This window comes from Dermochelys coriacea, chromosome 5 (genome assembly GCF_009764565.3).
Source record: "Dermochelys coriacea isolate rDerCor1 chromosome 5, rDerCor1.pri.v4, whole genome shotgun sequence".
Lineage (NCBI taxonomy): Eukaryota > Metazoa > Chordata > Testudines > Dermochelyidae > Dermochelys > Dermochelys coriacea.
Genome location: NC_050072.1, coordinates 42,493,578 through 42,510,278, shown reverse-complemented (window position 1 = coordinate 42,510,278; position 16,701 = coordinate 42,493,578). Strand labels below are relative to the sequence as shown.

At 43.5% G+C, this 16,701-nt stretch overlaps 1 protein-coding gene across 4 annotated transcripts in view; it reads left to right on the top strand.

Moving 5' to 3' along the window:
* ADAMTS6 (ADAM metallopeptidase with thrombospondin type 1 motif 6) overlaps positions 1-16,701 on the top strand; it is a 319,968-nt gene that overhangs the window by 23,495 nt on the left and 279,772 nt on the right. For all 4 annotated transcript variants that reach the window (XM_038403172.2, XM_038403171.2, XM_043514172.1 and 1 more), the window contains one exon: positions 2,309-2,477. In XM_038403172.2, coding sequence (XP_038259100.1) covers positions 2,309-2,477 — 169 coding nt within the window. The remainder of the gene's footprint in view (positions 1-2,308; positions 2,478-16,701) is intronic.

The following is a 16,701-nucleotide window of genomic DNA, read 5'->3' as shown; positions in this document are numbered from 1 at the left end:
TTGGCCTACTGTCTGGTGTGGGTTAGGCACACTCAGAGCATGCCTACTGGATTGGGCCCAACAGCCAAGACAGGAAGGGGAGCTTATGAATTCTGCTTGAGCTTAGATGAGCATTAGATGTTGAGCAGTTTGGCAATGTCAGGATTTTGGTGGCTTTGCACATGCCCACTTGCAGAAATGTTGCAGGGATTTTTACTGGTGGAAACATAGTGACTTTAGGTTAGGTAACAGCTGAGTGGGGGTTTTGTGAATGCCAGTGGCAACTAAATGTTGGACTTAGGTGCCTAAAGGGGTAGTTAAGTGCTTGAGCCCCTTTTGTGAATTTAGCCTTTCATTTTTATTTTAAATGAAAATTTAGATGTGGAACAACAAGAAGGCGGTATGGAACAGGTCTCATACCAGCATATGCTGGCTAAATTTGAGCCCAGATGTTATTTCTTTTGTGAAGTTACTCAGTTTAGTGAACACATAGTGAAAACTACTGTAGAAGAGAAGCATTTATGGTAATGGTTCCATATAGGGAAAAGACAACTGAAAGCTGTGTGTGCAGTTTAGGATATGTGCTCATATTCTTTGAAAATAAATGGATAAGATACATATATAAAGCACCTTCCTTTCCAAAGTGTCCCATAGCACTTCACAAGCTACATGCAAACTACTGAAATATGGATGTGCAAATGTACAGGGTATATCTGGCAGGTTCTATAAGTCATTAGGTGAACATTACAGCCTTGTAAAATGACCCCTTACAATCTTGCTGCATGATGTTACACTGCCTTCAGAGACACAATAGCTTATGTGCTAATTTTTGAAAATAGAGGTGCTGAGCACCACCTGGGAGATGCTGAGTACTATCAGTTAAATAGTGAGACCATGTCTACATTGCAAAATAAAACCCATGGCTGAGAGTCTCAGAGACAGGGTCTACAGACATCTGGTGGGTGGGTCTCAGAGCCCATCATCCAGCCTAAGCAGGAATGTTTATATTGCTATTTTTTGCACCATAGTGCAAGCCCCTCAAGCCTGAGTCTGTAGACCCAGCCTCCGAGACCCACTGCAGTGTGTTTTTTTTCTTCAGTGTAGACATACCAAATGGACTATTTAAAACTCTCTCTAACACTGGTTGACTTCAACATAGTCTTTATAATGCCTTTAATGTAAATAGCATCAGTTCCTAAGTGACTTGCCTAAGACCACAGAACCAGGGTTAGAATTTGTAACTTCCTGCTTCCCAATTCTCTTGCTGTCCTGTACCTCTCTCTCATATTGTAAAGATTGTCATCAATTCCAAAACCTTTAGGTGTTGATGTAGGGATTGGAATCTTCAGATTGGCAAATATAGTGTGGAATTATGTCTATAAGGCAATTCCCTAGTGTTTACACATCCAAAGGAGCTCCAAAGCTGGAGTTATTTCTTCTGTTACTCAGTTTTAATGGCTGAAAATGCACATATTAAGGCATGTAGGAATTTGTGGAGTTGGTCTGACATATCTCCTTTCCTTCCTGAACCACTTCCCCTTTCATGAGAATCTGAGATTGGAAACATGGAAGTAATGAAGAATAAAAGGTCTTCTCTCATGCATTGTAAAATTTGGAAAAATGATCAGTTTCCTTGGCAGAATCCAAACTAGTGAATCATCAGCTTAGGTATGATCTGCCTAAAATCTGTAGTGCAATTCTGAGGTAGAAATGTATATTTAAAAAGTCCCTCATAAATAGTGTAAATTAATGAATATTATTAATTTGAGCCTAAAGAAGTGCAATATAGTGTTAGAACTCAGCATTTGGATACAAAACACAGTGGTTTCTTTGAATAATATTTGCCTAAAATAAATCTGTTATGTAAGTTTTCTCTTTTGATGCAATGTATGGCATTAAAACATCTCTCGGTATGCCATCATAGAGGGACACTGTGTTCACTCTCTGAACAAGGCCATTTTGGCTTGGCATCATTTTTAATGGATATGAATCATATAATTCTGGAACATCTTTGTCAATAGATTGTTTCATGAGGGAAAAAAAGGCTGATTGTCACATACCAAAAATGTCTCTTGCCATCTTACCACATCTGGCCAAAAATGGTGGAAAAGAACTGAGGAAGCGAGGCAGTAATTTTTTCTTCGTTTTCTCTTTGTGTTGCTAATAGGAACTTGCTCCTTCTCCCACGGAAGTCAGTGGGGATTTTGCTTTGAGTTCAGTGGGAGGAAAGCTGGTGTCTTCTCTGTTTAGTATGTTGTCTTATAATTAAGGATATTTGCAGAGAAACAGTAACTAGTTGCTTTTGTTTGTCTTCTTATTCTCCTTTAAGCATGGCGTTATCGCTACAGAAGATGAAGAATATTTCATTGAGCCTTTAAGGAATATAACTGAAAATTCCAATCATTTTAGTTTTGAAAGTGGTCATCCCCATGTCATTTACAAGAAGTCTGCCATGCACCAACAACATCTCTATGAATATGCCCATTGCGGCGTCTCAGGTAAATAAGCATGAACATCAGTTATGTTTTCACTCTTTTAAAAAAAGTGTCATTTAAGATTTAAAACTAAAAATACCTTCATATTATTTCTACATTGGTTCCATGTACCATGTATAATAGGGTTCAATTATAGTGAGTTTAGTGTTAGGAACTCTCCTCTTGGATGATGCCGTTCACCCCTTTGAAAAGTAGCTTTGCATTTTTTTCAGATTCAAGTCAAGAATGTAGTGTCTTTGAAGGCTAAGGCACTGGGAGTAAGTCTTATTTTATTCCTGTATTGAGTACAATGGTAGTGATGAGCGCAGGCTTCCTCACAGTGTGCTGTAAGTGTACCTCATCCCTGACTGGAAGGCACGACTTGAGTGACTAAGTATTACATACAGCTCAATGTTTAGTAAGTGTTTGTGTATCTCATTTGAGAAAACTTGACACATGGTAAATGTGTGTTGATGTTATGATTAATAATATATTTGGAAATGAGCCGGAAGTCACCAATTTTTTCTTTGATACACTTTGATACTGATTATTGATTCAGTTTGTTAAGGTTACTCTCAAAATAGTTGCATAGGTGATTTAATTATGAGTGTCACAGGAGTGACATCATAGTTTTGGTTGAAAGATGTTTTCATTCACAGCCCAATTTTCCATCCACTTTAAACTTTCTCAAAACTCTTCTATTGTCCTCAATTTTCCCTGCTTAGACTGAGGCCAAAAGATAACTTTTTTTAGGCCAATTTAGAGTAAATCTAACAAGCTGTTTTAGATTTATGGAACTAAAAAATGTTTTTTACATCTTTGACAAATAGTCTAACCTTTTATTGTTTATGTACATCTTAAGAATACTTTGTTCTGAAAAGTTCACTTTAATCTTGGGCATTAGTCCTTAGTAAGATATAGTGCATAGGACAGGTTTGGCAAATATTAATTTCAAAATAAAAAAAGGTAACAAATTTATTATTGATGTAATCTCTGTTGGCTGCTATTGTTAGAGACTGTAACTTTCTGGCACCATCTGACTGAGATTACAACACAAAGGCCCATGCCTGGAGAAGAGTTTTCCTGAGTGGTTCAGTTAGTTGTGTTCTTCCTCTGTGTGGGGAACAGCACCCTTCAACTCCACCTAGTTAATGAAAGGATCATGGAATGTAGGTTACTGCTTCCCCCCGCCCCAGATCATAGCCCCTGTAAAGGCTGATTCCCCACTCAGGCACTTTGAATGAAGAAGGTGGGAGCCATCAAGGACTCTAAAAATTAATACTTGCCACTCCAGGCTTGTATTAAACTTCCAAAGTTACAGCTTTTCTCTGACCTTGGATTGGTAGATGCTGCCAGCACCCAAGTGCAAAACCCCTTTGAGAACCCAGGAAGCCACACTTGGGAATTCCTTCCTGTGAGGTACCCCCAAGGTAACCCCCTTTCACCCCGGGGAAGAGCTGAGAAAGAAAAAAAGGGGAATCAGATGTTGCCACCAGCTAATTAAACAATATGTGCACAAACCTCTTAAGACACAGAAATCCAATTCTGTTCTTAGAAAAGGTAAATTTTATTTAAAAAAAAAAAGAACATATATCTGGAAACTCAGTCTATTGCTAGATTTTAAAAGAGTAACTACAAGGATTAAGCATCGAGAATAGTTTTCTTGAGGTCCAGCTTAAAGGTTACAAGCAAAACAAAAGCACCTGAGGTTAGCACAGAGGAATCCACAAGCCGTAAAGAAATAAAAGGGATAAACCTAACTGCGTCTTTCTAGACATTTCCTGATCTACTTATATATCTGGGGTTTTAGATGAGTCATTTCTAGGTATGATATTGATGATTTTTCATACCTGGCCCAAAGCTTCTTACAGTATAACTGCAGCCCTGTCTGCCTCTCCCTGGAGAACGACAACAGACAGACAAAAGGAGAGTCTTGTTTCAATTTTAAAAAGTTCTAGCCTTCCCATTGGCTCTTTTGGCCAGGTGCCCACTCACTTCCTTTTACCTATGTATAGCAGTGAGACTTTTTAAGCCTTTATAGGTGAAGCAATTAGAGAATAGCTACTAAGAGGGATTTTATAGCTACTGGCTGGCTTGGTGTCCATAAAAGGGAACTATCCCCCGCCCCCTTCATTTATCACAGCCCCAGAGCAGGGAAGACATATTAGCCCTTCCTGAGGACACCACATGGGGAGAAAGATAAATTATCTATATCCAAAAAGTAATCTGTGACAACTGAGGGGACGTGAGATGACAAGCCTGGTGTGGGCATTTTCTAAGAGGTGCACATCACACACACAGTTCATCAAATGTGTACACAGAGAGCTTGCAGTCCTAAAAAATGTGTCCCTGCACTCTCTTAAAAGTGTCCATATACTACCCACAGCTTTCAAATCCTTGCCATCCCCAAGCCCCTCCCATCCATAACCCCCCCAAACGCAAACCATCACCTGCAATGCATTCCTCTCTACTTCCCCCTCACTGCCTTGGAACCTCCTTATCCCAAGTTCCTTCCTCTGACATATTCTCCACATTTCTCCCAGAGGTGTGGGTCTTCCATCCTGCCCACTCCACTCCTCCTCCCAACCACAACTTTCAAACCCTCTTCTTCCAGCTGCCACAACCTTTTTGACATCCTCATCTCAGCTACCAATATCCTACCAACTCCTTCCATGACAATTATTAAACCTCTGACCTCCATTTGTCAAACCCCCAAACTTCCTCAGGACCTCTGACAGCATCTCTTTTTTTCATCCTTTCTCAACTTCCAAATCCAGGACCAGGTCTACACTAGAAATGTTTGCTGATATAGTAATGTTGGCTAGGGTGTGATTTAAAAAAAGACACTTTTATATCAGCAAAAGCTGTAGTGTAGATGCAGTTACATCAGCAAAAAAAGTGCTTTTGCTGGTATACCTTATATTATTCAAGGAGCTATACTGATAAAAGCACTCTGGCTGATATAAACTGTGTCTACACTAGGAGGGTTTGTCAGTATAGCTATAGCTGTAAACCTTTTCTAATATAGACTAGACCAAAGTCCCAAAGGACACCTAGCCTGTAGCAGCAAAATAGACAGGTATAGAGGGATATCCAATCAATAGCATTTTGTGGACATGGAGAAGATGATATTTCTGACTCATCTGAGAAAAATGTTCAGATATCTGGCATGAAGTGGGCAGATTGTCTGGAAGATGTTCAGTTTTCCTTCAAGTGATTGTGTACATATACATTCCACCAGATGTGTATGTATGCTCAGTGCACTGGAGTGGGAGATTTTTGTACCCCTACATGGCACATATATCTCTATTGTCCTTGTGTTCTCAGGTGAGGGCATAAAAGGGGTGTGTCCACCACCTCCTTTTCACTTCCTTCTTACCACCTGTGGTGAGAGTTGGAGTTCCCTGTAACATTAGCTTTGGTTAGCCAGCTTTAGAAAATGTTCTCTATATAGTTAGTATAGTTGTAGTTAGTATTTAGGATAGGATAAGATAGTTAGTTAATTTGGGTGTAGTTTTATTAGTATCTGGAGGATTTATTATGAAAAAATCCCCAGGTTTTAAACAGTGTGCCATGAGCAGGGCTGTTATCTCTGTCACAGATGTGCACAAGAGCTGTCTTGTTTTTTCTGGGTGAGGGATAGAAGGGGGACAAATGCCCTATCTGTACTTTCTTTTGCACCCACACTAAGAAGCAGAGTGACTATCATCTTAAAAGTTCACTTCCTGAAGGAGGCGATAAAACCTGCAACTGAACCAAGCCCCAATCATGACCCAGAGGATTCTGGATCAACTCAGAGTGCTACTCCAGCTACTTCTGACTCCAAATGTAAGTCTGGGAGTAAACATCATCCTTCCCCTTCTCTATTTGAATTGGAGTGTTCTAAGCATTCAGGTTCTGACAATACCTGTAAGGGTATGTCTTTAATATGAAATTAGGTCGATATTATAGAAGTCGATTTTTAGAAATTGATTTTATACAGTCGATTGCGTATGTCCACACTAAGCGTATTAAGTCGGTGCAGTGCGTCTTCACTACCGTGGCTAGCATCGACTTATGGAGCGGTGCACTGTGGATAGCTATCCCACATTTCCGCAGTCTCCGCTTCCCATAGGAATTCTGGGTTAAGCTCCCAATGCCTGATGGGGCAAAAACATAGTCGCGGGTGGTTTTGGGTACATGTCGTCAGTCGCCCCTTCCTCCGTGAAAGCAACGGCAGACAATCGTTTCGTGCCTTTTTTCTGTGCAGACGCCATACCACGGCAAGTGTGCAGCCCACTCAGCTCAGCTCACCGACACCACCGCTGTTGTGTCCTGGGTGCTGCTGGCAGCAGATGTTGCAGTAGGACTGCTAACTGTCATCATACACTGCTTCCGCTGCAACTCTGCTCTGCTGCTATTGTCTCAATAGTGAATTTCTCCATGTTGTCTGTCATGGGCTCCCGGGTACGTGGGTTCTTCCTCGGGAAATGTGCCCGATGCTAACCGTCATCCTCCACCGCTTCTGCTGCAACTCTGCTCTCCTGCTCTCATGAATCCACCTTGCAGGTCCTCTCGTTGTTCTTTATAAATATCTATTCTTGTGGCATTAGTCTTTAGCCACTGCTTCCGCTGCAACTCTGCTCTCATGCAGATGCCATACCATGGCAAGCATGGAGCCCACTCAGATCACCGCGGCAGTTATGAGCATTGTAAACACCTCGCACATTATCCTGAAGTATGTTCAGAACCAAAACCTGCAAAAGCAGGCGAGGAGACTAGAGTGATGAGGACATGGATACAGACTTCACTCAAAGCATGGGCCTCTGCAATTTGGACATCCTGGTGGCAATGGGGCAGGCTCATGCCATGGAATGCCGATTCTGGGCCTGGGAAACAAGCACAGACTGGTGGGACCACATAGTGTTGCAGGTCTGGGATGATTCCCAGTGGCTGAGAAACTTTCGCATGCATAAGGACACTTTCATGGAACTTTGTGTCTTGCTTTCCCCTGCCCTGAAGTGCAAGAATACCAAGATGAGAGCAGCCCTCACAGTTCAGAAGCAAGAGGCGATAGCCCTCTGGAAGCTTGCAATGCCAGACAGCTACCCGTCTGTCGGGAATCTATTTGGAGTGGGCAAATCTACTGTGGGGGTTGCTGTGATCCAAATAGGCAACACAAACACTGAGCTGCTGCTATCAAAGGTAGTGATTCTGGGAAATGTGAGGTCATAGTAGATGACTTTGCTACAATGGGATTCCCTAACTGTGGTGGGGCAGTACACGGAACGCATATCCCTATCTTGGGACCAGACCACCTTGGCAGCCAGTACATAAACTGCAAAGGGTACTTTTTAGTGGTGCTGCAAGCACTGGTGGATCACAAGGGACGTTTCACCGACATCAATGTGGGATGGCTGGGAAAGGTACATGATGCTTGCATCTTCAGGAACTCTGGTCTGTTTGAAGAGCTGCAGGAAGGGACTTACTTCCCAGACCAGAAAATAACAGTTGGGGATGTTGAAATGCCTATAGTTATCCTTGGGGACCCAGCCTACCCCTTAATGTCATGGCTCTTAAAGCTGTACACAGGCAGCCTGGACAGTAGTAAGGAGCTGTTCAACTATAGGCTGAGCGAATGCAGAATAGTGGTGGAATGTGCATTTGGATGTTTAAAAGCGTGCTGATGCAGTTTACTGACTCTGTTAGACCTCAGCGAAACCAGTATTCCCATTGTTATTGCTGCTTGCTGTGTGCTCCACAAAATCTGTTAGAGTAAGGGGGAGATGTTTATGGTGGGGTGGGAGGTTGAGGCAAATCGCCTGGCCACTGATTATGCGCAGCCAGACACCAGGGCGATTAGAAGAGCACAGCAGGGCATGCTGTGCATCAGAGAAGCTTTGAAAACCAGTTTCATGACTGGCCAGGCTACGGTATGACAGTTCTGTTTGTTTCTCCTTGATGAAAACCTGCCCCCTTGGTTCACTCTACTTCCCTGTAAGCCAACCGCCCTCCCGCCTTCGATCATTGCTTGCAGAGCTAATAAAGTCATTGTTGTTTCAAAATCATGCATTCTTTATTAATCCATCACACAAATAGGGGGACAACTGCCAAGATAGCCCAGGAGGGGTGGGGGAGGAGGGAAACACCGAGTAGGGTGATGGATGAGGGGAGGAGGGAAGAAGAAGGCCATACTGCACTTCAAAACTTATTGAATGCCAGCCTTCTGTTGCTTGGGCAGTCCTCTGGGGTGGAGTGGTTGGGGGCCCAGAGAACACCCCCCACCCCACCCCACGCATTCTTGGGCATCTGGGTGAGGAGGCTATGGAACTTGGGGAGGAGGGCAGGCAGTTACGAGGGGGCTGCAGCAGTGGTCTGTGCTCCTGCTGCCTTTCCTACAGCTCCACCAGATGCCGGAGCATATCAGTTGGATCCCCCAGTAGCCTCAGCATTGCATCCTGCCTCCTCTCATCATGCTGCTGCCACCTATCATCTTGATCCTGCCACCTCTCCTCTCGCGTGTCCCTCCTGTCCTCACGTTCTTTTTGTGCTTTCGTGGACTCTGACATTGTTTGCCTCTACGCATTCTGCTGAGCTCTTTCAGTGAGGGAGGACTGCATGAGCTCAGAGAACATTTCATCGTGAGTCTGTTTTTTTGCCTTCTTATCTGCGCTATCCTGTGGGACAGAAATGATATGGGGAGCATTGAAACATTTGCAGCTGTGGGAGGAAAAAAGCGAGAGTAGTATTTTAAAAAAACACATTTTAGAGAACAATGAGTAGACTCTTTCACGGTGAACCAAGCTGTTAACATTACATAGCACACTAGCTTTCGGTACAAGGTCACATTTTGCCTCTTATATTGAGGGCCTGCCGCTTTGGTGTGAGAGATCACACACATACAGGGCCAGGCAACAGAATTTGGCTTGCAGGAAGCCATGGTAAGCCACAGTCTTTCAGCTTCTTTCAACCTTCATAACATGTGGGAATGGTTTCAAGCAGCAGCGCCCTCCTTTCCCATACCAAGCACCCATTGGGTTGGCCATTTAAAAGGAGGGGCTGTACTGGCCGTGAATGCATCCCAAGTATTCAGGGCAAATTAATCATTAAACACGCTTGCTTTTAAACCATGTATTATATTTACAAAAGTGCACTCACCAGAGGTGCCTTCTCCGGCTTCATGGTCCGGGAGCCCGCCTTCGGAGGGTTGGGAGGGTATTGGCTCCAGGGTGATAAACGGTTCCTGGCTGTCTGGAAGAACGGTTTCTCCACTTGCCTGGTGTGCACTATCCTCCTCCTCCTGATCTTCCTTGTCCCCAAAATCCTCATCCCTGTCGCGTGAGACTCCCCCCTTGCAGGTGTCCATGGACAGGGGTGGAGTAGTGGTAGAGGCACCCCTAGAATTGCATGCAGCTCATCATAGAAGCGGCATGTCTGGGGCTCTGACCTGGAGCGGCTGTTTGCCTCTTTGGTTTTTTGGTAGGCTTGCCTGAGCTCCTTAATTTTCATGCGGCACTGCTGTGGGTCCCTGTTATAGCGTCTGTCCATCATGCCCTTGGAGATTTTGGCAAATATATTGGCATTTCATCTTTGGGAACGGAGTTCTGATAGCATGGATTCGTCTCCCTGTACAGCGATCAGATCCAATACCTCCCATTCAGTGCATGTTGGAGCTCTTTTGCGATTCTGGGACTGCATAGTCACTTGTGCTAATAAGCTCGCCACGCTGGCCAAACAGGAAATGAAATTCAAAAGTTCCTGGTGCTTTTCCTGTGTACCTGGCTAGTGCATCTGAGTTGAAAGCGCTGTCCAGAGCGGTCACAATGGAGCACTCTGGGATAGCTTCTGGAGGCCAATACTGTCGAATTGCGTCCACGCTACCCCAAATTCGACCCGGCAATGTTGATTTCAGTGCTAATCCCCTCGCCAGGGAGGAAGATGATTTTAAGAACCCTTTAAGCCAACAAAAATGGCTTTGTTATGTGGACGGGTGCAGGGTTAAATCGATGTAACGCTGCTAACTTCAACCTAAACTTGTAATGTAGACCAGGGCTAAGTCTCAGACTGCTCTCTGAAAATCATCCGGTAAAACCTCTGGTACTGGTTCAAGGCCTCATAAATGGAAGCGCTCAATTCTTCTGTCAAGCGGGGCATCATCAAAAAGCAAATGCAATTTTGGGTTGCATGAATAGAGGCAGAGCATGCAAGTTACAAGAGGTGATAGTACTACTCTACTCTGTGCTGATGAGACCTCATCTTGAGTACTGTGTCCAATTTTGGTCACCAATGTATAGAAAGGAAGTAGAGAAACTGGAAAGTATCCAGAGGCAAGCAACAAAGATGATCAAAGGAATGAAATGGAAGCCACCCGAGCAAAGGCTGAAGGAACTGATTATGTTTAGTTTGGAAAAGAGGAGTTTAAGGTAGAACATGATAGCAGTCTTCAAATACTTGAAAAGCTGCTATAAAAAAGATGGAGAAAAGTTGTTCTCTTTTGCCGGAGAGTAAGAACAGAAGGACAATGGAACGGATTGCTTAGGGAAGTTGCTGAAGCTCCTTCACTGGAGGTTTTTAAAAAAAAGGCTGGATAGCTATCTGTCTTGGACGGTTTAGACACAACAAATCCTGCATTTTGGCAGGGGTTAAATCAGGGGTGGGCAAACTACGGCCCAGGCATTTTAATCTGGATGTTTTAATCCACCCCTTGAGCTCCCTCCGGGGAGTGAGGTCCAGGGCTTGCCCTGCTCTGGTGCTCCAGCCGGGGAGCGGGGTCGGGAACTTGCCCTGCTCCGTGTGGCTCCTGGAAGCAGCGGCATGTCCCTTCTCCAGCTCCTATGCATAGGGGCAGCCAGGGTGCTCTGCATGCTCCCCCCGCCCCAGCCGCCACCCTTGCAGCTCCCATTGGCTGGGAACTGTGGCCAATGGGATCTGCAGGGGTGGTGCCTGCAGACGAGGCATTGCGCAGAGCTGCCTGGATGTGCCTCCACGTAGAAGCTGGATGGGGGATATGCTGCTGCTTCTCTGCACCTGGAACCTTTACCCCTCCTGCCCTCGAACCCCTTGGTGCCAGCCTAGAGCACCCTCCTGCATCCCCAAACCCAAAGTCCTACCTCAGAGCCCGCACCCCCAGCTGGAGCCCTCATCTTCTCCTGCACCCAACCCCCAATTTTGTGATCATTTATGGCCTGCCATACAATTTTCATAATCAGGTGTGGCCCTCGGGCCAAAAGGTTTGCCCACCCCTGGGTTAGACTACATAACCCTTGCAGTCCCTTCAAACCCTATGGTTCTATGAGTCTATCAACTCCGACTCCATCGGGGCCATTGAGTCTGGTCTTCACCTGTGCTGGATCCTTCCCATCATACTTAAGCTCCACTGGATCCATCAGCACCAAAACATTTATCCAAGGTGCCTTCTACTCAAGACTTCCTGGCTGCTAGGGATCTCCTTTGTCTTTCCCTTCCTGGGTCTCCTCAGATTCAGCTGGTTCTGGCATTTGCATACCCAACACCGACAATGCACCTAGCTCTGTTGATGCATCTGGCAACAATGATGCACTTGGCTCCATCGATGCTTCTGGCACCAACACATTTGGCACTATGATTCATTTGGCTCTTCTGGTGCATGCGGCACAGCTGGTATTGACATCTTCTCTGGCTTTTTGACCACTTCAACCAGTAGCTTCTACTGATCCTGGTGACTCTCCCATATGTAGGCCATGAAGAACAGCTATGGTAACAGCTTTTCTTTATCCCGAAGCAGTTTACGTGTCTACTTCATCGGACAGCGGTGGAGGAGCACACAATTTGGACAGAGACATTCCATGGGGGATGATTTATTAATGGGGATTCTCTATATCCTAGCAAACAGCAGAGGATAGAAGTTGATGAAGTACAGGTAGGAACTGAAGAGAAACAGTAAAATGAAAGAGTACCATTCAATTACATCACATGCAGGCAGACATCTAAAAGGTGATCAATTTTATACGTGCTTGTACACAAATGCTAGAAGTCTAAATATTAAGATGGGTGAACTTGAGTGCCTGGTATTAAATGAGGATATTGATATAACAGGCATCACAGGAACTTGGTGGAATGATGACAATCAATGGGACACTAGAATACCAGGGTACAAAATGTATAGGAATGACAGACTAGGTTGAGCTGGTCAGGGAGTGGCACTGTATGTGAAAGAAAAGAAAGATTCAAATATAGTAAAAATCTTAAATGAATCAAAAAAAGTGGAAGTAAAATCCTAGTGAGGTAAATAGAAAGGAGCATAAACACTGCCAAATTAAATGTAAAAATGTAATAAGAAAAGCCAAAAAGGAGTTTGAAGAACAGCTAGCCAAAAACTCAAAAGGTAATAAAATGTTTTTTAAGTACATCAGAAGCAGGAAGCCTGCTAAACAATCAGTGAGGCCTCTGGATGATCGAGATACAAAAGGAACACTTAAAGACGATAAAGTCATCGCAGAGAAACTAAATGAATTCTTTGCTTTAGTCTTCATGGCTGAGGATGTTAGGGAGATTCCCAAACCTGAGCCGTCTTTTGTAGGTGACAAATATGAGGAATTGTGACAGATTGAAATGTCACTAGAAGAGATTTTGGAATTAATTGAGAAATTTAACAGTAACAAGTCACCGGGACCAGATGGCATTCACCCAAGAGTTCTGAAAGAACTAAAATGTGAAAGTGCGGAACTATTAACTATGGTTTGTAACCTGTCCTTTAAATCAGCTACTGTACCCAATGACTGGAAGATAGCTAATGTAATGCCAATATTTAAGAAGGGCTCTAGAGGTGATTCTGGCAATTACAGACCGGTAAGTCTAACATCAGTACCGGGCAAATTAGTTGAAACAATAGTAAAGAATAAAATTGTCAAACACGTAGAAGAATATCAATTGTTGCGCAAAAGTCAACATGGTTTCTGTAAAGGGAGCTCATGTCTCATTAATCTATTAGAGCTCTTTGAGGGGGTCAACAAACGTGGACAAGGGGGATCTAGTGGACATAGTGTACTTAGATTTCCAGAAAGCCTTTGACAAGGTCCCTCACCAAAGGCTCTTACGTAAATTAAGTTGTCATCGGATTAGAGGGAAGATCCTTTCATGGATTGAGAACTGGTTAAAAGACAGAACAAAGGGTAGGAATAAATGGTAAATTTTCAGAATGGAGAGGGGTAAGTAGTGGTGTTCCCCAAGGGTCAGTCCTAGGACCAATCCTCATAAATGATCTGGAGAAAGAGGTAAACGGTGAGGTGGCAAAGTTTGCAGATGATATTAAATTGCTCAAGATAGTTAAGCCCAAAGCAGACTGTGAAGAACTTCAAAAAAATCTCACAAACCTAAGTGATTGGGCAACAAAATGGCAAATGAAATTTAATGCGGATAAATGTAAAGTAATGTACATTGGAAAAAAATAACCCCTATACTGAGGAATAGCTCAGTGATTTGAGCATTGGCCTGCTTAAACCCAGCATTGTGAGGTCAATCCTAGAGCGGGCCATTTAGGGATCTGGGGCAAAAATTGGGGATTGGTCCTGCTTTAAGCAGAGGGTTGGACTAGGTGACCTCCTGAGGTCCCTTCCAACCCTGATATTCTATTTTTTTCTATATGTACAATATGATGGTGAGCTAATTTAGCTACAACTAATCAGGAGAAAGATCTTGGAGTCATTGTGGATAGTTCTCTGAAGATGCCCACTCAGTGTGCAGCAGCAGTCAAGAAAGTAAATGGGACGTTAGGAATCGTTAAAAAAGGGCTAGAGAATAAGACAGAGAATATCTTATTGCCTTTATATAAATCCATGGTATGCCCACATCTTGAATACTGCATACAGATGTGGTCCCTTCATCTCAAAAAAGATATACTGACATTAGAAAAGGTTCAGAAAAGGGCAATTAAAATGATTAGGGGTTTGGAATGGGTCCCATATGAGGAGAGATTAAAGAGGCTAGGACTTTTCAGCTTGGAAAATAGGAGACTAAAGGGGGGATATGATAGCAGTATAAAATCATGAGTGGTGTGGATAAAGTGAATAAGGAAAAGTTATTTACTTGTTCTCATAATATAAGAACTAGGGGCTGCCAAATGAAATTAATGGGTAGCAGGTTTAAAACAAATAAAAGGAAGTTCTTCACTCAGTGCACAGTCAACTTGTGGAACTCCTTGCCTGAGGAGGTTGTGAAGGCTAGGACTATAGCAGGGTTTAAAAGAGAACTGGATAAATTCATGGAGGTTAAGTCCATTAATGGCTAATAGCCAGGATGGATAAGGAATGGTGTCCCTAGCCTCTGTCAGAGGGTGGAGCTGGATGGCAGGAGAGAGATCACTTGATAATTATCTGTTAGGTTCACTCCCTCTGGGGCACGTGGCATTGGCCACTGTTGATAGATAGGATACTGGGCTGGATGGACCTTTGGTCTGACCCAGTATGGCCATTCTTATGTTCTTAAGCTGTACAACAAAATCTCTATGGACAGAAATTCCATGTTTGAATAATAAGAGTACAGCAGTAGGAATATACTACTGACCACCTGGTCAGTACGGTGTGGGTGACTGTGAAATGGTCAAGGATATTAGAGAGGCTATAAAAATAGAAAATTCAATAATAATGGGGGATTTCAACTATTGCCATGTTGACTAGATACCTCATCACCTCAGGATGGGATGAAGACATACAGTTTCTAGACACTATTAATGACTGCCTCTTGGAGCAGCTAGTTTTTGAATCCACAATGGAAGAGGCAATTCTTGATTTAGTCCTAAGTGGAGTACAGGATCTGGTCCAAGAGGTGAACATAGCTAAACTGCTTGGAAATAGTGACCATAATATAATTAAATTTAACATCTTTGTGTGTGGGGGCGGGGGTGGGGGTGAGGGGGGGATGAAATACCAAAGAAGCCCACCACAGTAGCATTTAACTTCAGAAAGGGGAACTATACAAAAATGAGGAAGCTAGTGAAATTAAAAGGAACAGTCACTAGAGGGAAATGAGAACACACACCACTGACCCCAGTAGGGTAGTGTGGGCATGCACCACTGCAGTAATTATTGTGGTGGCTGTAAGTCAACCTAATATAGATCCACTTAAGTTTTTAGTGTAGACATACGCTCAAGTGTTCTACCATCTAGGTCTGAAACTAAATGTGCAGAAGTCACAGTTACAACCCACTCAACATATAACTTTCATAGGCGCAGACCTCCACGTCACATCAGCCATAGCTTATCTCCGAAAGTGGGAGTATCAATTTATAGCTGCCCTTTCCAGCAGCCCCAGGTCCAACCCAGCAACAACAGTGCATGTCTGCTTTCAACTCCTGAGCCACATGGCCTTGTGCACATACATAACTCCACATGCCAGACATCACCTTCTCTTTCTGCAGGACTGGCTTCATTTGATATATTGCTCTTCCAAGCATGCTCTGGACATGCTAAGGTAGTGTCAGTCTTTCCTCTAAATCAAACAATTAATTGTGTGGTGTTTTTCCCAAAACCCTATTCATTTAAGGCTGAAGAAGCACTCCATACCTTGCATCTTTGTAGAGCTCTAGCATTTTACTTGGACCACACTAGATCCTAAATCTTCTTCCTGGCTTTTCATAAACTATGCTGAAAGGATTAAAGATCAGTCAGTGTCATCTCAATGAATTTCACATTGGAACTCTGACTAATAAAATCTGTTCTGATGTTGCTGGATTCTTTCCTCCTTTAGAAATAATGGCTCAGTCCATGTTCAGGGTATCCCTAAACTTGTGACCTCCAGATGCTGGGACTAGATGACGGTGGATCACTAGATAATTGCCCTGTTCTGTTCATTCCCTCTGAAGCATCTGACATTGGCCACTGTCAGAAGAAACGATGCTAGGTTAGATGAACCATTGGTCTGATCCAATATGCTTTGGATTCTTATGCTTTTCACCTCAGCTTTCCTGAGAAATGTTTCAATAACTGATATTTGCAAGGCAGCGACATAGTCATCTGTGCATACTTTTCCAACTCATGCCATCGCTCAAGCCTCTTGTGAAGATGCCAAGTCAATGTTACAGTCTCTGTTCAGATGATCCAAAGTCCCTCCACCTGTAAGGGAAGTGCTGATGAATAATCTACAGTGGAATGTATATGTGCACAATCACTTGCAGGAGAAAAAATGGTTACTTACCCTGACAGTAATTTTGTCAAAATGTGTTGTGCACATACACATTCTGCTGCCCTCGCACCTTCCCCGCTACTTCTGACATTATTTGCTGTGGTGCAAAAGA